General features: G+C 40.8%; 1 protein-coding gene across 2 annotated transcripts in view; it reads left to right on the top strand.

Annotated features, from left to right (window-relative positions):
- LOC111219072 (thymocyte selection-associated high mobility group box protein TOX-like) overlaps window positions 1-24,709 on the top strand; it is a 78,198-nt gene that overhangs the window by 27,672 nt on the left and 25,817 nt on the right. Inside the window, exons 2-3 of one of the 2 annotated variants that reach the window (XM_022741658.1) lie at window positions 875-967; window positions 10,842-10,901. In XM_022741658.1, coding sequence (XP_022597379.1) covers window positions 875-967; window positions 10,842-10,901 — 153 coding nt within the window. The remainder of the gene's footprint in view (window positions 1-874; window positions 968-10,841; window positions 10,902-24,709) is intronic. The other variant, XM_022741659.1, reaches the window with a different exon arrangement.

Genomic DNA, 24,709 nt, shown 5'->3' with positions numbered 1-24,709 from the left:
TGCAAATTTCCTGCCTGCATCCGTGTGGAAGAGTGCATAGTATCGTCCAAATGACGCAAAGACATCGCAGTAAAAAGTGTAGTTTGTGACAAAACGAAATCAACGATAGAGCATAGTATGAAACCATAGACTTTTTCCTATCATCACGTGATATATATCGTCATATCGCACAGCCCTAAATCAGTCGTAGCAAATTAAATGTCCAAAAATTCCTAGTGTGTGAAGGGTTGAACCCTTTTGATTTAGGTAGCAACATGGCGCCACCCTCAGGCCAAACTACATCCTTGTCAGACACATTTTTCAACTATCCAAAAAGTTATAACATAACATTATTTAGTAATAATGTTATATTACATTACTCTGACAGTTGTTCATACCCCAAAGCTGCTCTATACATGAAGAAAGAGAAAATCCACTCGTTGCTCCATGATACTCCTGTAGGCTCCAGATCTTTGGCTCTATGCCAGCTTTCAGCCCCACGTTCTTGTAGGGGGTTTGTGTATATGCTTGTCAGTGTGTGTAAGAGAGAAGGGAGGTGGGCATGGGGAGGAGGCGTGTTCAGGGTGGAGGCGATGTCAGCTCATTAACCTCCATTCTTCCCCTAGCATGGCGCTGCGTAGAGTCACTGTGTAAGTCTCATGTCATTACTCCTCCCCCTGCACGCGTGTGCGGGGCATGAAGGGAAGAGGAGAGCAATCTGAGGAAGGGAGAAGGAGGGAAAGGTTCACGAGGGAGGGGGGCCCTTGACATGTTCCTTTACAAATGCCCTGCTTGTACCTCGCAAACTAAAGCCCCGCCATCTCGTTTCCTTCCCCACCTTTGTCTTCTCTGTCTCTTCTCTTTCTCTCCCTGCTGTCTTTCTCTCTAACCACAGGCCCGGTACAGTGTGGGTGAACGAGCGGTTAGGCTCCACACTGCCCCCCCTCCAGGCATCAATCCAGCTAGGAAAAGACTGCCCACTGCTGTGGTGAGATACAGTAGCCAAGCCCCCAATTTCTTAAACCTTCTCTGTTGAACCTCTGTTTGTTCTTGCTCATTGATTTGGAAAGGTGTACCACAAGGTACTGACCTGGACCCAGTGGTATTTAGGGGCTCCAAACTGAGGATATCTACAATTGTAATGAAATTGCTTGCCATGGAGAGACATATTTACTCCCTGCAAGAAGACACACATGCACACCATGTTTTACACACATACGTGTGAACACATTCATGTATATAGTAATATTGCATGTACTTGTCGTCAGAAATAGACAAACTTATTGTAAATGACAGATGATTTCAGGAGTTTCTTAACTGCAGTAACATATGTGTGAAAACATACAAAGGTGCGAAATACGCCCTGTAGTTGTTACAGTCAGGTCACGCTGTGTGGGAATCCGTGTCTGAATCTTAAAGCACCTTAGCCATATTAAAGTTTGATATTAAGAGTTAATATTTGATTAATTGACTGTAAAACACCCTTATTTTACAGAGAAACAGATAATGCCCAAAATATAACACAGATCTGTCTTCATGCAGCCTGTTATCAGAATAACATGTTGCAATGTTGCTTCCTGTGGATTTCATATCTTTTGTTAAAACTACATGGATAATCTATTGGACGGTGAGACATTAACTGTGTTTTTGTGTTAATATTTGTGCATGTGTTACTAGTGCTAAAATTATTTACTGTTTGAAAGTGAACACACCACAACCTGATTATCAGCATCAGTAGTTCACCAATTACAACATTTCCTTCACACCTTGTATAACTGTATGTTCTGTACTGTCCATGCCATGTTGGTGTATAAAGGACCCCCATAGCAACATACAGCCAAAACCTTTTGTGTTTCTCCAAACAAAGAACCCACCCATGGAAATATATTTATGTGTATTGATGTGTGCTTGTAATGATTTATTTTAGTCGCTGCCAGAACAGTCAAACTTCAGCCTATTTTTCTTCTCCTCCCTTTGCTCTTTCATACTTTATTCTGTGCAGAGGCAAGAGAGCAGTAGATTGCAATAAGATAACCAATTATATGCTAGAGGAAACCAGACTTTTTTTTCCTGCTGCAGTTATCTGATGCTGCGGTGAGCAGAGGCAAAGGGCTGGGGTAATGTGACATTCACTCTGCCCTTTATCTTCTCTCATTGCTGTTCACCCCAGTCAGTTAAAAGTGGCTTGTACTCTGCATCCTCTCCTGCTGCCAGAGAAACCTGACTGACATAGACTCACGTAGAGACATGCACATACTGTACAGACACACGTGCTGTACACGCAGACACATAAATGAGCAGATACACACACACACACACACACGTACACACACACACACACACACACACACACACACATTGTCACCTCAGACAGAATGTGTCCGGTAGACTGGTGGGATAACTACTTTCCTCCTAGTAGCACCTATGTTGTTAAGAATACCCCCACTGCACCTGCTGGGGCTAGCTCCTAATTGCATATGATTCTAGTGTGCTTGATGCTAAGAAGGTGTTTCACAGCAATGGTTAGCAGGCAGGCCGTTGAAGGCCACCATGGCAGGATGAGGGAGGCCGTGTGGGTGGCATTTTGGTCTGACATATTCTTTTTCTGTTATAACTTTGCACATACACTCACACGTGGTGCACTACGTGGTTTTGACCTCGTTTGCACACTGTTCTAGTTATTGTACAAGCAGACCGATTACATGACATACAATCAAAGTACATGTTGACTTACCTGTACCGCTTTACAGTGCAGCCATGTTTTATCCAACAAGTCCAACAGGCAGAGAAGCTTTTACCTAAAGCTGCACTTCGATTTTATACAAAAGTTTATTTGACTGTTGAACTTAATCCTGCAATAACATATTTTTTGCTCGGACAGCAGAAACAGGCTAAAACCTCAGCTTGTTAGCGAACAGTTACCCAATTACACCTATTCCAACAGATATAAGCAACAATAACATTCATTTGGAGTCATGTTTCTGGCCACCTGATGAATATTAAGTCTAATATTCACTCTCCTTTTAGCTCTGTTTTAGTCTCTGACAACTATGGAGGGAAATAGCCGGCTCTTTAGCTGCTGAATGCTCCACTACGTTCACCAACTAGCCGCTAACTTTGTCTGTCTGCCATTCGGTTCTGAAAAAAGAAAAGTTGAGACAGGGCGAGAAATTTGCCCTAATGAAATCCAAATCTTGCATCAAGGGCGTAGATTTGGTTTTATCTTTGGTCAGGACATTTTTGTCAGATGGCCAAAATAATATGCACACATGTTCTCTCTTTTCTCATTCACTTGCTCACATATGTACATAAAGAGCCTGACTACAAAAAATATGTGTTTGCTGATATAACTCGTCTGAAATTGGACTTGTATCATGATATTTTTTTTTTATTTTAAACAGATATTTTATATTTTTATTAATTAATGGACATCTTGACCTTATCTTGATGTTAAAAGTTACAAAATGCAAATGTTAAGAAAATAGATGTATAAAACCCTGAGCTGCTCTGCTAGAACCAACTATTTGATGTGAGACATTTTCACATCTCACCTGAGGTTCTGTTGCTCTGTTGTTTCATTTTATAGATTTGGGAAACACTGCTCATGAGTTTCATCACAGAGCCACATTGATGCTCAAACTGATCTTTAAATTATATCATAAAACATATTATTAACGTATTCTTTTTTATTCAGCTCCTGAATTTTGGGCAAGATCTTTCACAATAAGACATCAGAGCTCACCTGACAGCCTGCAGCTCACCTGTGTTGGTCAGGATGTTGCTGACAGGATTTTCAGAATAAAATTATGCATGACATTAAGTTGGACAAGCTATGGCTAATTTACTTTATAATTACTGTTCATCTTTTAATGACCCATAAGCAGTAAGAACTCTGCTCTTCATCCACTTATGGAAAGTAGGAAGGAGCATTAAAAAGTAAATATTTCTCCAAATAATTTCAAGGAAGATGGATGTTTGGATTGATTAAAGATTCTTATTAGCTGAGCTCAGCTGTTACTTACACTTGAGTTCCTTTTGAAAAAGGACCTGATGTCTTAATCTGCCTTGGGTGCAATTTTTTCTGCCTCACAAATTAGTTAACACTTACTGACTTAATTTAAATATAATATCAACTGATGTTAATTTTGTCCAATGAAGATGCTTTGATTTCAATTCAAGACTTTTACAACTTTAAACTATAAATACTGTTTCAGATTCACCACCACTCATCACCAACTCCACTATTGTCATTGCCGGGCGGCAGCCTGTCAACAATGCGTAATGCAGTTTGAAGTTGAGGTTTGCCAGACCATAGTCGAGTATTTCCCCTTGTCCCAGTCTTTTTACGCTTTATCATAATAACCAACTATTGGTTCTTGGAATTCTTTCATTTGGCACAGTGTCGTTTGGTATGAAACAATCACAGACTTGGCAGGTTGGCAAACATGAGTCTGCTGTCTGCTGTTAACTATGATTTCTGTGTTTGGGTTCTAACTTTTTAGGACTTTTTTTTTGTTTCTGCCATTTGCAACAACAGTATGAAGTTATAATAAGCTTAACACAGTGTCTGGATTATTACAGTTTTGGTTCTTTGTTTGTCTTGACTGCATTTGGAACAAATTATCCCATTATTAGAAATTACTATTTAAAAAAAATATATATTTTAATGATAGATAAATCAAAATCTAATTGAGACTGGGAAATAAAAATAAAAATAGAAAAACAAATTTTTAAAACATTCTTAAAGTGATTGCTGTTGCTGTTAAAACTTGTGACCTGACGTGGGTCAACATTTAGATTGCTATCTTGCCCGGAATCTACTAACTCGCAATGAACCCGAGTTCACAGTGGAAACAAAACCTAATTTAGCACCACCCCACCTAGCCTCCACACACACACACACACACACACACACACAAACACACACACACACACACACACACACACACACACACACAGCCTTTCTCCTAAATCTCTCCTCCCATCTCTCACCATCTCTACTGTTGACTGTTGGTTCTGTTTTGTGGTTGCTCCAGTGCAACAGAAAGTGGATGAATGAGAGCTTCAGCCTGCCTTTTTCATTTTTACACGTCACAAGGTATAGGTGGAGCCGGAAGCGGTTGGAACCTGTATTATGTCTTTTGTGAAATAGCTTCTCTTTTTTTTTCAAGCTGTTGCTGATAGGAAGGGCGCTGTGTGTTTGTGTGTTTCTATTGTTTCTCTGTGGAATGCTTCAGACCGAATCACAACAAACAGAGCTGATGCTCATTAGATGTGAGCTGATGGATCGCACCATCACTGACAATATAAGAAAATATTTCTAACAGAATGTTTCTTTAACATCAGCAGCTGCAGAGGTAATGCAGATTGTTTGTTAACGCTTTTGAAACAGACCTTAGAGGAAACGCAGCACCACACAGATTCATGTTTCCAATGCCTCTAACTAGTAAATACTTTCTAGGATGGCACGAGGCCAGTGAATTCCCGACAGAATTCCATCAAAATCCCACAGAGAGATACAGGAAGCTGCTCCGTGTATCTTGTCGGTATCTGATCGTCTATGAGGTCCACTGACCGGAGCACAGTGTGTCCAAGTAAACATGGCCCGGGTTATGCATATGAAAATGAACCATGCATGTTGATAAAGGTGAGGATACATAAGATGCTGGGTGTTGGTGGATGTGACCCCAGTGCTGCTGCAGCTGAGTGTGCACATGTAGTGTGTGTGCGCAGTGTGTGTGTGTGTGTGTGTGTGTGCAGGATCAAACTCTCACACCCAGGAAGAGGCCCTGTTTCCCTTATCTAACGACAACAGAGCATGTGTCGCCATGGCCACAGGCTGTGCTTTTTATGGGCTTTGTGTGTGTGTGTGTGTGTGTGTGTGTGTGAGTGTGTGTGTGTGTGTTTCCCCCCGTGTGTGTGTGTGTGTGAGTGTGTGTGTGTGTGTTTCCCCCCGTGTGTGTGTGTGTGTGTGTGAGTGTGAGTGTGTGTGTCATGTTCATTGTTTGCCCATGTTCATTGTTTGCTTGGGGCGTGGTGCAACACCAGAATTGTTACTATAGTCTCTCCTCTCTCCCTCTTTCTCTCTTCCTCCCATGCAACTCTGGAAATCTATCTACTGTAGCTGTGTATTTCTTTCTTTCTTTCTTTCTTTCTTTCTTTCTTTCTTTCTTTCTTTCTTTCTTTGCTCCCTGCTACCCTCTCTTGCCTCTCACCCTCTTTGTCTTTCACTCCTCTGTCTGTTTGTCTGTCTATCTGTCTGTCTGTCTGTCAGTCTCATCCTCTCGTCTGGCTTTGAACCAGCCGTGACAAGTTCGGCAGCATCAAAATTCAGTGGCACATTGTCTCAGGTTCAGGTTTGTTAGGTCGCTCCTACAGCTTAATTGAACAGAGGACGAGGGAGAGAGAGAGAGAGATGTAAAGAGAGAAATAAAGAGAAGAGGGGGAAGATGAGGAAGAAGGGCGCTCAAACAGGCATACATATTGCATGAGCCCACCCCCACCCCCCCACCTCCACCACCACTACCACCACCACCACACCCCTTTCTTCACAGAATGGCTGTGTACTGTTCTGGGCTTATTAATTCCGCTCGGTGAGAGAATTATTTTTAGAGACTTGGTGTACTGGCAAAGGCTTTTAAAGTCACAAGTATTATACATTCTGCTTATAGATTCTCTTTTATACATTGAAAAGTTATAAAAGTTTGTTGTGGTTGTCCTTTACTCTGATACTGTATGCTTTTTTTTCTTTACAGATGTTACAGTGATCTACTTGAATGTTGATTGAGTACTCTCAGCTACAACTTGTCATATCATGTACCATACTACATGTGCTCTAGTGTGATATGTGACATGGTAGTAGAACTCAGTTTGTTTAATGTAAACATGTGGTAAAAACTGTAAGTAAAGGAAATGCCCCTTTTCAGAGGATGTAGTATCTATCTCATTCTATTGTTGATATTAAGATATTGACTAATAAGGTCAATACTGTGCACTACTTTTTTATACTGCTGAGTAGATTAATGTATAATAGTGCAAGCAAGCAAAATCTGAATCTGCATCAAAGGAAGTAGCTGATAAATACATGTGCTGAAGTGAAAATTACAGTAAGAAAACGGACCTGTTCTTAAAGTAAAAGTAAACTTTCTTAAAGCACATGTACTTGAGGAAATGTACTTGTTACTTTCCACCCTATCGTGTAAATAAACTTTTGAATTGTAGTTATTATGTTAGGAGACACATAAAGACAGTGGTATATCAGCCACAGTGTGATTCAGTGTTTGTGCATGTCATTAGATCACATCATCTAAGTTATTTCGTTTTCTACATAATTGGTTTCTTTGCTTTCAAAAAATAATTTTTTTTTCATCATTACCAGATCATCTTTCTCTCTAATGACTGGACAGTTATTACATTACACAGGCAAACAAGCAGTTTATCTCCACCCCACCCCCTTCACAAACAGATGTTGCCTTGAAGGCTTTATGAGGAGCTTATATGAAGTGTCCATCAATCAAAAACAATCTTCAATGGAGTCTGTAATTTTGCCTCCAATCCCGCCATCAACCGTCTCACCGACGCACTGCAAAGATGAAAAGATCCGAGCATTGTATTGCACCATTAGCACTGTGTAAATATTACATGTTTTCCCTGGATATGCTAGTTAGCATTACTTCCACCTTGTGGCTTCATTATTTTTGAAACGCTCAGCTTTGTCGATGATTGCAAGGCATGACCTAGTTCTGGGACTCAGTCTCTCTCTCCCTGTCTCTCTCTGTCACTGTCTTTACTTTCTCACTCTTCTCCCTCATATACTCACTCTCTGGCTCTTTTTCTGGGCTTTTTCATTCTCTCTCAACCTCATTTACTTCTCATCCTGAATTGGTCCACCTCTTTCTTTGTCATTTATTCATTGTCTTCTTCTATTTACCACCTCAGCATGCCTTTCATCCTTTTAGCTTTTCTTTCTGCCTCTGTGTTACTCTCATCCCTCTTCTCTCATGGATGCATTCTTCATTTCTCAATTTGCCTCTCTTCCACCTCCCTCCCTTTCTCTCTACCCCTCCTTCTCTCTTCCATCCTCCCTCTCCATGTTTTTACTCCTCTCTCACAGCACCACGTGTGTCACGGAGGGAAACATCGCGAGCAGTGGTCCCTGCTGAACAATTACCATGCAAAGCAATCCAAATAGAGATGTTTGCCGAAAACAACATGTGTGTAATTACTGCTTAATGAGGCCCTTGTCTCAGGCAGAATGCCCAATTAGACTGCCGATGAGAAAGCGATGCCAAGGCCCAGTAAAGAAAGAGAGGGAAGAGGGGGAAAGATGGGTAGGGAGGGAGATAGAGAAGTAGAGGGCGGTTGTAACACAGAGAGAGGTGGGGACGATGAGAACATGGGAAAGGGAGCAGAGGAGAGAGAAAGAAGCAAGGTGGGGGTGAGAAAGAGTGAGAAGAGAAGGAGAGGTGGAGAGAGAGTGAGAGAAAATAGTAAGAGCGAGAAAATGAAGAGAAAGGGAACAACAGAGAGAGAGAAGATGATTTCTGCAGTAAATGTGGAGTAATGGCAGAGCTGATAGCATTGAGCCGAGGATAAATTGGCATTTTAAGTGGGAGAGCGAGGCAGTGCAAAGGAGAGCTATCGAGAGAAGAGCAGGGGAAAACAGCTTTACATTGCAATATATGGGCAGCCATGTTGAAGCACAAAATGGCTGACCTTTCTAGGCTGTCTTTGGCCTTTATGGTGAATATTATATTACAGATGTAATTGGCGAAAACGAGCATTGTCTGACTTCATTTCTTCCTGCAGAGCTGAAAGAAACATAATAAGGCTTTGCACTCAAAGAATTCAGTATTGGAATTGAGCTAAGATCTGGCAGTGTTTTGTGGCTAAAAATGGCGTTATTCAGTGACTGTACTCTCTTTTCACCCGGGAGAATCTTATCCTAAAGAAGCTCTCACAATGGCTTTACGTCACCGGTGATATCAAAGTGGATTTCAATGGAATGAAATTGCTCAGTTAGGAGAGGACAAGAGGCTTTCATGTGAGGAGCAAAGAGTTTATTACAGATATGTCACCAAGGTCAACATCACTTCGGCCCTCTCTGTGAGCTACAGTCACTTCTCACTGCAGATCAGTCAGGTGATAGATGCTGCCATGCTTCATTAAGCAAGTTATCGTCTTTTCCTCCAGCATATAGCGTTGAACAATTAGTCAGCATTCAATTTCACTATAAATAAACATGTAGGTTTTAGTGCTGGTTCGTGGCTCGGGCTTGGTTTAATCATGTGAGGTGTGAATGAGGCTTAAATGCAGTGTATATGCAGCACATGTCTCAGCTTCGTGTTTGCGCATGAGTTTGAATGTAAATGTAATCATTAGAATAACCAAGTGAATCCTCACAAGGGCTTCCATGATATGCACTGTTAACCAACCGTTGCCCCAAGGCAGGCGCTCATTCCCCCGTCCTTCCTCCTGCAATAATGTACAGTAATTTCTCTTTCTCACCACTCACATGCTCATTTAGCTACTTCGACTTTTTCCTGTCTACCAGTGTAGATATTAGATTTCACCCCCAGGAATCCTGTCCATTTCCGTCCATTAGTCTCCCTAGTTGGGCATTGTTTTGAGCAGGTATATCTTATGATCCACTTTGTGTTCACTCACATCCAGCGTGTGTTTATCTGTCAAGCCTTTGGTCGCTTCCTCTATAGGCACGAAGCAGATCACCCCAAATGAAAAGCCCACCCACCCCACCATATCTTCACATCTGAGGAATTTGACGTGGAATGCTGTCTTGTTTGATCATGTTGTGTCTGCTGTCTGTTCCCGAGTTTTCAGTGCATTGATATCACAAAGAATGACCTCATTCGACAAACAAAAAGGAGGCTTTATTTGACACGTTGCGTTGTCTATGTGTGTGTGTGTGTGTGTTCATGAGTGTTATTATCCAGTCCAGTCAAGGTTTGTTCCATTTGGTTCAAGCATGGTATGACAAAGCTTGATGCCTTTGGAAGCCAAGGGCATTTCACAATACAGCTCCTCTTAACGTGGTAGCAATTTCTCAGTCACCTTGACATTGCACAGGTTTAGTGACTGAGCTGTTCGTTGGCCAATATCTCATTTTCTCTGGAGCTACAGTAGAAACAGAATCTCTGTTGTTTTTTTCTTCATTTGTAGTCCACTCAAAGCTCATCTCAGTAGGGGATTCCTCTGGGATTTAGCTTACCAACACACTAGTCATCAGAGCTAGCATGTTGCATGTAGCGCTCAACTGGTGACCTGGAGTTGTTTCCCAGCGCACAAGGGGGTCAAGGGTCATTTGTTGTTACATGAATCCTAACCCCGTGTCAAACTGTGTTTTGGCACCTGCAGCAAGTGATCTTTCAATGCCTGATTAGCTCAGTCCTGAAGACACAGCATACCCTCACTGCATGGGACACACACACACATACACACACACACACACACACTGGATCCACAACTTCAAAGACAGGCACACACAGCCTTTACTACTGTATTCAGTCATAGATTCATTCACATTCATTCTCTCTCTCTCTTTCTCTCTCACTCCCTCTCCCTCTCTCACACACACATTCACACACACAGAGCGGAGCCCACAGGGAAAAGCCCATCTCTCGTCACTTTGCTCATGTAGCCTAATTACCGGCCCGCTGACGAACAGTAATTACCCACGCTGCCATGCCACCACGAGGTTTAACCAAAGTGACAAAGTCATTAGTCTCACACTTCAGGCCACCCGTAAAGAGCTTTTCCTCTTCGCACCTCCTCCCCGAGACCAAATTTTTTTCAACCGCCTTTTGCATAAAATACTTATTTCTCCTTTCTGTTTCTGTCCACAGTTTGATGGTGACAACATGTACATGAATGACAATAACCAAGAGTTTCGGTCACCAAACCAGGTAAGCCAGTCCACATCTTCTCCTATAAACCCCACAGACTTACAGTATATGAATAAATGTCTGAGGAAACTGTCATATTATTAGCTTCTGTATTTCAAGTGTCAGCATTTAACTGCATTCGTTAACAGAATTATACATTGTGGTAAGAGTTGGAAAATCGCTGGTAAAGGTAAACATTAACTGAAACAGGTGTTGGTTGTAAATGGAGACAGTGCCAGTTAAACCTGTCACATGGCCAAATGTGACAGTCACAGTGGAGCGTGGTCATGTCATTATTAACTGTTGTAGGTATGAAATGTCAGATTACCAATGTTGGGACCAATGTTTCTGCTGCAGTGGGTGCATGTGAGCTGGACTGGATGTTTCACATGTGAAATTAGTCACTATATGAAACTTTGAATTATAATATAATCAATTCAAATTTAAAAACCATCAAGTGCTATGTTGTCTTTCCTTACATTGGTAAATATGTGAGGAGCTACAGAAAGAAGTATCCATTAACCACCGAATAATAGAGTGGAACTATGGCCGGCTAATGTCTCATTTCAACACACGCGCAAAACTTTATTGATCTTATAATTACCACAAATGGCTAAGTTAGTGGTTTGCAACTGTAAGGAAAAAAATTCACATAATTGAAACGTGCTTTCACTACCTGATCCATCATGGTTGCTCAGGTTCCACCACTCAGGCTACTGAGGCTGTGACTTTCTAGCCTTACATTGGTTAGACATGTAGGACTGACAGAAAAAAATGTTTTTAGCCACGCTAGCAGCATGGCTCAAGGGATGGCAATGTCGTCCTGTCAGTTTGTATTTAGGTCAGTCAGTTTGTCTGTCAGTCCACCACTTTGGTTGAGACTGAAATATCTCAACAGCTGGATGGATTGCCTTGACATTGACATTCGTGGTCCCCAGAGGATGAAGCCTACAGACTTTGGTGATGCCCTGACTTTGGCTGTAGTGCCACCAAAAGGTTGACATTTTGGTTTTTCACGCCACTTTATTTATACTGCACTTTGATTTAAAATTTTAGCACGTTAACATGTCAAACTAAGAAGGCGAACATGCTAAACATACATGCTACACATCAGCAGGTTAGCATGCTGACCTGTGCATTTAGCTGAAAACACCACTGAGCCTAAGTACAGCCTCACAGAGCTGCTAACATGTCTGTGGACTATTAGTCTTGTATTTTTAATGTATCACTTTCACAAATCCACAGATTAAGTCAGTATATTAGAATCAGTTTTGTACAGCTGTTTTGCCACACAGCATATAATCCAGTTTTACAGTCCACCGTGATGGAGTTTGTATGGCCAGTTGAATTTATGGCAGTTTCACCACGTGTCTGAAATGTATGAGAGAATTGGCAGTTTGTCAGACGATTTGATCTCTGGAGCTTTATTTAAATTCAACCTTTGGAAAATAACATGGCTATTGGAGCAAAATTGAGTTTTTATAACAGCAATCAGCTGATTTAAATATCATTAGATCACACCCTGATCAGCATCACTCTAAATAAAAGGCATCCATGAATATGGACCTCTCTCACTAAGTAGGAAAACACATTTAATTCCTCATAAGCCAAAGTATCCCTTTAACCTCCACAATACAAGTGCTGTTTGATAGATGATTTTCATCTGAAGCACATTAATGTAACATATACCTTTAACATCAGAGAGATTAAACCATCCACCCTTACAGTGTTAGTACCATGTGAACCCGCTGAGCTAGACAAGTTGCTCACAGCTAAACTAGCGGGCAACATTTCACTGTTCTAGACTCACTGAAGTAGGCGAGACCAGGTATGGTTGTAACATTTTTGACATTTCTGTCTTTATCTTGCAGCTCTTTTTAACCAGTGTTCAAAATGTGATACAAACTATTTACACATGTCTGCTATTAAATGGTGTAGCTGTTATCTCTGCAACAAAAACAGACAGTGTATGGTTTAGTCAGTTTAGCTTAATTTAGTTGTAGCATGCACTGGGATAAAATGTAACATTATGACATAAAGATTATGACGAAACTTGATATTGTTGTTACAACTAACCCAGACTCTTGTAGCCATGAACTTACTTAACTCACAGCTAACAGCTAAAATATTAGCACTGACAAATTGCAGGAAAAATATCTACATAGACTCTCAATAAACATGATATAAGTTTGAAGAGTTTAACTACAAAGCAGGCAGTGCTATTACAAAAATAAATAAAGTAAAAAAAAAAAAAAAAACTTACCTCAAAATTAGTTGTTTTCTTCTAAAATCATCTGTGCGGTATAGAGCAGGTATAGGGTGAATTAGATCATTCTCGTTGCTAATAAGAGAAATTGAAATTGTTACAACTGACCCATGTTACAAACATCCCCGGGTCTCCCCTACTGGTCTCAGACAGGAGTACCATGCAGTCCAAGTTACACAGTCAGTGAGTTAGACAGGCGCGATGCTGAGTGCTCCCAGCTGGTACATGGAACACATGGCTGGACATATGGCAGAATTTGGAGCTCCAGGATTTGTCGGTCCAGCAGCGAGGCCTTCATGTTCTGACAAAACACGACGAGGTGGAGGCTCCTCATCAATTAGTGCCTCGCCAAATACTGTCAGAGAGTCACAGGACAAGGCCAGAGGGCCAAGGACACACACACACACACACACTGACTCACACCAAAACACACACACACTCGAACTCATATGCTGTAAACGGAAGTGGCACATTGTTTAACACAAAGTTATTCATAAGCTATAAGCACGTGTGAGTAGACGTCCTCAGTTTCAGTTTGTTTCACTCATATGCAAACTATGCATAGACTCCCAGCACATGCAGTATCTTCATAGTCTTATACTTGTGAGGGCCCACACTGACATAATGCATTCCCTAGCCCTTGACCCTCAACATAAATTCCAACTACCTAACCCCAATCCTAACATTAAAGGGTCATTTTATCCACACTGCAAAAAAACACTTTCGCTTCCAGAAACGGTTTTCTGATTATTCTGGATAACACCTACCTTGTAATTGTTTTTACTGGAGCTACCCTCTACCATTTTGCATAAACCGACCCTTTAAAATGAATACACTTATATAATTTAACCCTAAAACCATGTCTTAAGTGAAGAGCAGCCAAAATGTCCTAACTTTCCAAAAATGTGCTTACTCTCAGGGTGTAAAACTTAAATTGGCCCTTGCAAAGACTGATGAATAACAACATATGTGCACATAAATACACACACACACATACATACTCTCATAAAGCCACACAAACACACTCTGCCATCCTATAGCCAAAAGGTTTTCATTCCTTTGATGTTGGGATAAGAGTGACTATAACAAGGGGTCGAGTGGGAGCTTTAGCAGCTTATTGTCTACTTATAGCACATATCGCAGACTATGAGTTCCATCATTGTTAACCACATATCCTGGTCTGCCCTAATTGTGTCACTTTGCATGCATACATGGGTGTGTGCTAATTGGGATAAATGCACAGCCCTTGTAGTTTCTCCGCTGCAGCGGTCATGTGTCAATCATCAACACCCACTCCAGGTTTGCAGTGTTGTGCCAACAAATACCGTCTTAGTGGATAAGGCAATTTGGGCTTTTCAAAACACGTCAGTTGCAGTTGATGCTCTGTCAGTGCCGTCAAATAGCAGCTTACACACCAGTTGTGAAGAGAACACAGAGTTCACTGTTCGGCTTCCGATCCTTTAATACAGCAGATTTAATTTGAAATTTTGAAAGAGGAAGGATGTGCGACTTCGTTCTTAAGTTGAAGGTTGCATTAAGTGTTGAGCACAAATTTCAATCTTGAAACTGTTTTAAAAAATATGAACATATAGACCTGAAGCAATTAGTCAAATAAGATAAAATAATTCAAAATTAATCAGCAACTATTTAGATAATTAATTAATCGTCCAGGTCATTTTTTCTGCTCTTTCCGCTCGTCTCTGTTTTACACCATTATAAATTAATATCTTTATGTTGGTCCCCCAAAACAAGCAATACAAAGATATGACACTGGGCTCTGGGAACTAATGACAGCCATTTTTCACAGTTTAAACGACTTGATATGCACAACTGCACAACTTTTTCCTTTCCAACATAAATGAATTTGCAATCTGAAGGGTGTGAAGAGGTTGACCTGTAAATACCTTCAAAGCCACCATATGCAAGTAATGTCTGCATTTTCTCTGTGCATCATACAAAATTCATAACCCTGAATGCTTGTGGTGCATGTGAGTCAATCATTTCTTAATTGGCATTTAATTGTATGCATTAGCTGTGCAGTGGTTTGTTACATATGGCTTGCTTTTGACGTTACAGTGAATCAGACAAATTAAAGGTTTCAAATATGGAATCATTTTCTGCATCAATTTGAGATGCTGATTACTGTCTCATGAATATGCTGAATACATGCTGCAATTCTGGTGTGTGTATGTATATATATATATATATATAATTTTTTGGAATGTGTTCCTTATTTCTATCTCAGCATTCCCCAGCTGTGTTTGTAAAACAACATGTTAAGATGCAACTCAGTAATATTTTTTACTATTTCTCATCTGTTTATCTTGTGTAAAAGAACTGGAGTCGGACTTTTATTCTTTGGTTCTGAGGAAAATGCTCAAAGGAGAAAGAAAGAAGGAGTCTTGATGCAAGTTTTAACACTGCGTTAATATGCCCACCCAAGCCTTTACATGATGTGTGCCTGTTAAAAAGGTGCATGCAGCCAGAACAGAGACTCCTTTGTTTGCATGTCTGGGGTCTTCCACAGCATACGCACTGAGGTAGCAGTTTGACACTGCCAGGAGATTGCATTACACATAACATCTCTGAGCTTTTAAAAAGAGAAAACCGCTAATCAGAAACAGCTTTAAAGGAGCCCGTTTACTGTATGCTTGGACACAATCTGTCCATTCAAACAAGATGTTTTCAAGGCTTTGAATACTGTATGGTTTCAGTACAAGATATGCACATATGGAACTCCCAGACGTTTTGATGATATTGATGTTTTCCATTTGGTTCATCTGTTGAGGTTTCAGCCTATATGCACAAGCGTGGGTGGGTTATTTTGTTGATCAGCCTTGTTTATATCTGCCCACACACAAAGATGCTGGAGGGATACTTTGTCGAATTAAAGATTATTAAACATCTCAATTATCCTGATTGACTGAAAATGTTTTTTGGATCCTCGAAACACTGCCCACATGTCAGATTTTGTCAGCAGTTCGAATACATGCAGGTCTGGTGTTGTGTTCACTTACTGCTGATTCCCCAGACGTAAAAACATCCGAACCAATCAGAGCTTTCTGTTTGAGAATAGAGGCACCGTACATGTATTCGACTTATACAGAAATAACAACTCTTAACAACTCAGCATATTTCTACCAAACGCTTAAAAAAGAAATTCCTCCAGCAACAGTGACTTCAGTCACTGTGTCCACTGAAACAGACGTAGATGGGATGGACATGTCAGTCACTACTGAGGGCAAAATAAACCCCTCTCCAAACAGAAAACTGCTCACTTTAACCAGGTTTCAGACTGAATAAAACAGTGAAAATGGCAGTTGAGTCTGATTACCAGGCTATCACTCACGTGCATGCCAATAGTGCTGACTGTGGTGAATATTTTTACAGCACTGTTATAGCTGCATGAGAATGATCACAGCCAAACCAAATGGCTGCCTCCAACCACGCCCACACAATTTCTAAATTTGTATAATGGACAATGAGTGTTCTTCATTTGGATTCATATCAGGCCCGAACTGTTTGAGTGATCGTGCAGACTTGTACCTCCATGTATATTTTGGCTCGCTTCTCCTCGCCCTATAATCAGTCTATGTGGATGCATGACCACGTGTGTACATGTGTATACGATAGATTACGTGAAATTAGAGACAAAAACGGGAAGATTTAGAGAAATAGCTGGTTAGAGATGGAGTTTCAAAGAGAAAACAAGCCAGTGGAAGGAAGAGGGAGAGTCATTTTGTGCGTCTCTTCCTCTCTCTTGTGTTGTACTTGTTGCGTTGTGTTCCTGTGCAGAAGGGGAAGCACGAGGGCCACTGGTCTTTGGAGAAGCAGCAAGTTTCAGCCTGTTTGTGCCGCTGTGTTTTCTGCTTCCAGATGTCTTGCTGAGCCGTGTGTCTCTATCGATTTGGCCGGCTGCAAGAGAACAGTGGCTGATGGTCGAGATTAGAATAGAAACCTCACTTGTTGGCTACAGACTCTCTCTCTCGCTCTCTCTCTTTCTCTCTCCTCTCTCTCTCGCTCTCTTTATTTTTCCATCTTTCTGTTTCTGTCTCTTTCAGTCTGCAGTTGTCTGTTTATTTTTGTGTATGTCTTAACTCTGACACTCTCTCATTCTCTGTCTTTCTCCTTCTTTCTCTGTTATTTCACCCACGTTCATCAAACCAGTTCCTCTCTCCTGAAAATGTATGGCTCTTACAGGAGTCAGCCAAACTTCATACACACAAACTCTCTCTCTGAGTCCACGTCAAGCTCTAATGGCTTCATGTTTTATCAAAAAAGATGGTGCCAAAGCATATACACAAATACAGAAAGTAATGATGCAAAGCACATCAATGAAATAACCACACTGTGTTTCTGTATACAAATATGAGTGACTAATTTGTCTATTTTATCCATTCATATCTCACTTATTCAACTGAGTCAACCTACCTGAACTTAAAAATTTCATTTAATTTTACAACTTCAAAGTTATATTGGTTTGATTTCCAGTTATGTTCTTTTTACCCTTGTAAAGCAGTTTCAAGTCTGATCCTCCACCCTGTCTACTTATTGCAGCAGCTACAGTAACATGATCAATGAATGTAACATCTGTGGCTGAAGTACCTTTAAAAGACATGGACATTTTTCTTCATTGTGATTAAAGACACTTTTCTGAGATATGTATATGAAAAAGAATTTAACAAGACTCCTTCAACGAATAAAGGAATTCTTTCTGGATAATTTAAGCCCAAATACAGTGAGAGCCTGAAGTACGGTAATAAGTTAACATTTTGGGAAATGCTTAGCTTAGTATACAGGCTGGAAGCATCTAGCCCTTTAACCTAAATGTGCTTCCTTCCCACATCAACAAAGTGTAAAACACATATTGATCGTTCAGGCTAAGCTAACCATGCTAGGTGGTAAAGAAAAGTGATGAATTCTATTACAAGCAGCTGACATGATGATGTTAATCAATCATTAATAGAAATCCAGATGTTGTTTTACCAGTATGACCAGCACCCCTCCCACCCCCACCCCAACGCACCCCACCCCCCCATCTCTGAGTCAGAGACACCTCAGTACACCCTGACACCGCACACCCGACGTGGGCGATGCTGATGTGAAAAGGCACCGTTACTTAATAGTGACTCACAGTGTACCATCATACCCCCACCACCACAACTACAACACTCTGCTCGCTTCATAACACTCCCCCTCCCCACAAAACACCCCTCACCACCCCCTGCCTCCCCATCCCCCTCCACGCCTCAGTGAATGTGTTTCTCTTTCTTTCCTCTATCCTTGCATCCTTATCCTGCAAGAAAAGTTAGGGGGACATTTGAGACACTGGATGAAAAATGAAAATTGAGGGTCTGAAAACGCCAACACACATCTCGCTGCCTCTTTGAGGCTGTACAGAGCCGCTGGCAAGGTCGCGAGAATGAAGTAGAGATACATATTGTACAGCGTGTATTTAAATTTCAAGAGGGAGTTACAGTATCGTGAATTCAGGCTGAAAACAGTTCTTTCCAGCTCTAAACCAGCACTGGAGCATCGATATTTGAAAACAATGCTGGAGGAACATCAGAGGAACATCCGCTCAACATCCACACCCATGCTAGGAGGGATGGTAAGTTACAGTTGTAACCAGGAATCGGTAGTTCTTTATGTAGGTCACTCCATGTCAGCCAATAAGTCCAATTACCATCAGCCTCTGAAACAGAACAAGCAGTGACCTCTGCTCTGTTTTCATGGCACTGAAATGGATGGAAATCCTAACTCAGAGTAAGGATTAAAAAAAAAAAAGATATACAAGATTTATAAGGAATAGAGAAATATTGGTGAGTCAGGATAAACAGCAGGATGAAAAAATATGAGAGGGAAATGTTCAAAGACAGGGGTCCATGGTGCTGTGAGAAGTCAACATTTTCCTTGTTCGAAGAAGATTAACAGATTCGTCTTTTCTGTTGATATCTGAAGCTTTTAAGAACATCAAACAGCCCACTGTCCCTCTCTTTTGGCAAACTCCCTTGGTCCCTCCTCAAATACATACCCCGCAGAAAAGCAGCACTCCCCCAAAAAAACTGAAAAAAAAAAACTTATCGGCAGTGAGAGTGCACTCAATGATTCATACACTCTTTTAAGAGAACTTGAAACCTTAGCTCTATTTCGGTCCCAGCTTCTCTCTGTATATGCTGCACGACGGAGCAGAGGGATTTAGTGAGACTAAGTAGTTTGATATTTCTATTGGTTTTTCGCATGTATTTTCACTCCCTCTTTCCCTCTCTCCAAGTGATCTTTCTCATCATATAGAGACCAAGGTCATGGCTGATTGAAATATAATAGAAGTGTAGACATCTGGCCTAATACTGTGGGAAGTTAAATCTATTTTAATGGCCCCTGCCGCAGTGGATTCTCTCTGATGCACTCTTGCGCTTCACTGACAGTAAATCACAATGTTCTCTTATTACCCTGACTGGAATGAGGGCATAGAGAAAGAACAATGAGGGATCCACATCATTTGTTTTCACCCCTCCCTTGCTTTTTCCTCTCCTCTCTGCTCCTCCTCTCCTCCCCTCACCACTCCGTTTGCGACTCATAAAGCAAGGGGCTTAAAGAGAGTGACATCATGAAAATAAAAATAAAGGGGATTATGGGCGAGCTATTGTGCCATATGTGATTACTGGGGCTTCCATGTTCCCTTGGGGGGGATGAGTGACTACGAGACAACATATTTTATTTATTTATACGATTCTCCCTAATGAATAAGAATAGGAAATGTGGCTGAGACCACAGTATTGCACCCCTTGTCAAAAAAAAAAAAAAAAAAAAAAAAAAAAAAAGCACAGCCTTTGGCCGAAGCATTAAAGAATTTTCTATTTCTCTGTGTTTTGGTGCAAAGATCGGAGATATTTTTTCACCCTTCATCTTTGATCTATAACTGTGATGTTTTTTCTTTTCTTTTCTTTTTTTAATTGAACTGACATAAATGTTTGGCACACGGCTCTTTTTCCACACCTTTTCAAAAATACCTCCTTTGCAGCAGTGTTTTCGGAGTTCAGGTGCAATCCACCACAGGTCCACCCACATCTGCAATGGAGAGTCAGGTTCTTTTTTACCCACCTAAATGAGATCCATTTTGATGTGACATTTGAGAGAATTACCAGTGCATGGGGGAGCAGGGAAGAGGTTAGCTCACTCCTTCGCTATTGGCTGAAGCTCACCACAACCCACCTGTCCTTTGGTGACGGACGCTAGCTATGACCCTGAGCTACTATCGGACCCCCCACCCCCCCACCCAACCCCACCCAACCCTCGCACACTTCACTTATCCTAGTTCTGTCTTGCTGTCAGTCAGCCCAGTGGGTCTGCTTTTCCATTCTCCCTTCTATTGTACTACACTATCAGCTTCTCTTGATACATCACCCAAATGGAGTTCCTTGTCGTTTCAAAGCCAGGTCAGATAGCCTTTGTGGACCCTGCAGACCGTCACTGTAATGGTCACTTGTGCAGCACGACATCGCACGACGTTTCAACACCCGCTAGTGATGAGTTTGATTTTTGTCCTTTCTCTGCTCTGCAAGGTTGATCTGTGAAGGTGAATTTTGAAATTTCCCCATAAGATGTTTTAAAGATTTACTGTTGCCATCCGTCTCTCTGGAATACACAGAGTGGACGCGAAGACCTTTATGTATGCATGGCCAGCTGTTGTTTGTCTCCAAAACCATGCTGCTCTGTCATTTTTTTTACAAAGTAGCATATGGCTGGATGACTTTTCATAGGACACTGTACACTCATTCAAAGTTATGTGGTTTTTATGACGCAAAAGAGTAGTTGCTTTTTTTCTGATTAGTTATTTTAAAACCTGATCAGTGTTCTGTATTCGCAGGACCACTGTGAGTGTGTCACTCACTGAAGCTATAATAACAAAGTGCATCAAAGACAGCTCTTGTCTTTGGACAATTTGCCCCTCATCAGGCATGACAGGCTCTCTGGTGTACTGTGCAACATTTTCATTCTCCTCCCTTTGACGAACACATCATTGTTCCCAGATGAGCTGTCTTCCACTAAACACCTCATAGGCCACCAGTGACTCCATCACCAAGCCGATGACTTCATCTCCTCATTCATTTGTGTCAAGAAAACTCTAAACAGAGCGGATTCACTTGTTCTCATTTAAAACTACTTAATAACTTAAGATAACTTGACAAGGTGGAGTCTTTTCAACTTACAAGCTCAAGCTGAGATTTCAGTTGTTTGCTTTGCAGTGACTAACAACTGCAACAGATGGACTCCAGTCATTTATGAACTTAACTTATGAGGATGTAAACATGATGCTGTGTCCATATGTAAGCAAGAGGACCAGAAAGTGCGTGACTGGGTATATTTGCCTTGTAGATACTTATTGTACCTAAACAATACATTTTGTTACATTCCTGAATAAAAACACATTTCAATAAAAAGCATCTTATTTACAGAATCAACGTGAATTTTTTCAAGTATATCATATCATAACATATCAATGGAGTTGTCTCCCAGAGTATGCTAACCTATTAAAACCTTTTACTCTGTTGCACCTCAGGGTGTGTCTTGGGTGTTGCCAGAAGTGTGCACCTTCAACACACCCAACAGTGATGTCACTGTGTGCTGACACACCCTGGTGCACACCTCTACTGTCCATCAGCAAGGTGAACAATGAAATCAGTGGAGGTAAAAAAAAAAAGTAAGGTTTTCAGCTCAGTTGTGTGCTCTTCAGTAAATCAACAAATTAAGTTTTAGTAAAACAAGACTAAGAATCTTACGAAGCGTCGGTGCCAATTCTGCATAGTTGTCAGTTTTTGATACCTGCTAGAAACACAATGTGGGTAGTCTTGAAAATTCATGAAAACCATTTGGAAATGTATTATTGTGCAGGGTTTTTATTTTTATTTTTTTACTTTTTTGTATCCAACCACAGCTTTACAAATAGGTGAAAAGTGTATGTCCATTTTGCTGTCAAATGTCATGTACTCTCATGTTTTCCTTGGTGGATGACTGGTATCTTCACCTTATCATGATCTCCATTTCATTCTCAGCTCATTCTCATATTTTGAAATACTATGAGACTGTTACCTGCTACATGCAGCTAGTTGCCTTCCTGTGCAGCTTCTGTACGACAAAGTGAATATCTGGAGGTTCTTTGAGCCTATAACACCTGAGTAGTTTAAAAAATTTTAACATCTGAATAATTTTATCATAAGTTCAAATCAAATAGAAAATGTACTGAAAAATATGCTTCAACTTGATCTTAAGATCTTAAATGTAGAACATCAGACGTCATACACACTTTGTCGGGCTGGATCTTCCATAGATAAAAACCTCACCACTGTTCCCATGGGGTGAATCATCTCCCTCTTTCTTTCAAAGAAGCAGGGGCTGCTTTGTGTATGATGATAGACAATATGCCTCGGAGCAACATCTCACATCTATAAACTATGTTAAAGATTGTGAGCAATATGGGGTTTTGATGTACTGATGTACAAAAGAAGGTTGTTGCCACCAGAGAGAGAATAAGTAAAGAATTGATATGTAGATAGAAGGTCCAAAGCGTTGTCCTTGTCCAGGAAAATGACAGATTTGCTGAAATTTCACCTCTGGAGCAGGGGGGTGAAGGTTACAGCAAGAGAAGGCTGAATCAACATTTGGCATTTCTTTCTGACCCCTCTCTCTTTTATCCACTCTCCTCCATGTCTGTAAAAGACAGGATATTTATGAATTATTTATCTATGTTTGAAAATATTAAACTTGTGATGTCCTTGTCCTGTGTCTTATCTCCAAGGGCATAATAAGAGGCAGTAAAGGAAAAAAAAAAAAAAAAAAGATACACAAAAACGATGGAAGGCACGGCCGTAAAATAGCCTCTGACAGCATTTAAATCTTAGTACATATGTATGACAACAGTTATGTTTCATCTCGGGGTGGAGAGGAAGTGTCCAAAACGCATCGTGTGTCCTATTGTATAATTGGATCAATGCTAAATTTTTTACGTCCAACAAAAACCTTAATTGAAGCCGTACAGATATATCAGTGTTGTTGAAATTGCTTTACTGCTCAGAATCAACATGGCATCGAACACATGACGGAGCTACGGATGAAGGAAACAGATTTTTTTTTCATGAGGTCTTGTGCAAGCGCTGCACATGAACATTTTGAGTCAGGGTCAGATGAATGCTTAGGCCAATTTCTTCCCTTATAGTGTATTATATGGTGAAGTACATTTTATGTCTCTGCCCCTCATACGTACTTTTTCCTTTTTTGATCCCAGTGTGTTTAATTACTCGTTCTTGTCAAACAAGCCTCTGTTTTGTTTTCATTCCCTCCTCAGTTCCTCTTCATTGTGATTAGAAAGGGTTGCATAAAGCAGACCTTCCTACTCATTCTGGCTTGTGACCCTTTATAGCCAAGCAGTGCCTATCCTGCATATGCACATGTCTGTGAACTGTGAGCAGTGAGCAGTTCAACCACACAGTGATGTTCAGAGTGGAGTCGTTTGATCAGTCAATTCAGTTTCTTCTCACTATAGGCTTTGACCACAATCTTTTCTTAACTTTATTAACCGAGTACAAAGAAAAATACCGAGTGCTCTCGGTTATGCCGCAGTGGATCTCCAGGTAAATGCAAGGTGGTCTTGAAGTTGACATGGTTACTTGCTGGGCTAACTTCAGGCACATTCATACAGAGCCAAGGATATAGTTAAAATGCCTTTATTATGTTAGGGCACATCAGAGTAAACAGGGTCTTCCTCAGGGCGTGGTTGGAAAGGGAAGTAACCCTAACATAACGCAGGCATTTTAATTATATCCTTTGCTCTTAACCAAGAACATTTGCACCTAAACCTAACCAAACCTTCACTGTAGCAGTGGGACATCAGAAGGGGGCATCATATGTGAAACCAATGAATTTTTGGCGTGTTATTCTGATAGTTTCAGCTGTAATCTTGTATTCCCGAGGTTTGGGAAACACTGCTGTAATGTGACAGTGTTACGGCCACTTATGCTGAAGGTAGTCAGTTTTTTCCGCTCAGTTATCTGGGGACTTATTCTTAGCATTTAGCAGTTCTTTTCTTGGGCGTCTTTCAGCGGGAGATCACTATTATGAGGACACATGCTGTTGATCAACAGACAGACCCTGTCGCTTTCCAGGTTACCTGCCTCACCTCTGTGTATTTAATGCATGAATAATTAGAAAGAAGCCACTTTATATAACTATAGGGATAGATGCAGAAAGCCAGCAAGATTTTTTCTCATTCTTATTAAATTAAACCTGCAGCACATGCTTGTTAACAATAAATGACAACAATAAGAAATGTTAGACAACAAAGAATCAAACATTTGCAAAACCTTTACCATGGGAAAAGGAATTGTCAGTGATAATATTTCTCAGCAAGCACAGAGCGAGGAGAGTGAGTGTTATGGGAAAAGAAAACAGCACATCACACCCTGATAGTAAACATACTCCCTTTTATTATTATTATTTTCTCCCTAATGATAGTGCACATTATGAGACTTTTATCCTATCTTCAAGCACCAGTTCTGCTTGTGGG

The sequence above is a fragment of the Seriola dumerili genome, unplaced genomic scaffold (assembly GCF_002260705.1).
Source record: "Seriola dumerili isolate Sdu_G_001 unplaced genomic scaffold, Sdu_1.0 BDQW01000056.1, whole genome shotgun sequence".
Classification (NCBI taxonomy): domain Eukaryota; kingdom Metazoa; phylum Chordata; class Actinopteri; order Carangiformes; family Carangidae; genus Seriola; species Seriola dumerili.
This window is presented reverse-complemented; position numbering and strand designations above follow the sequence as displayed.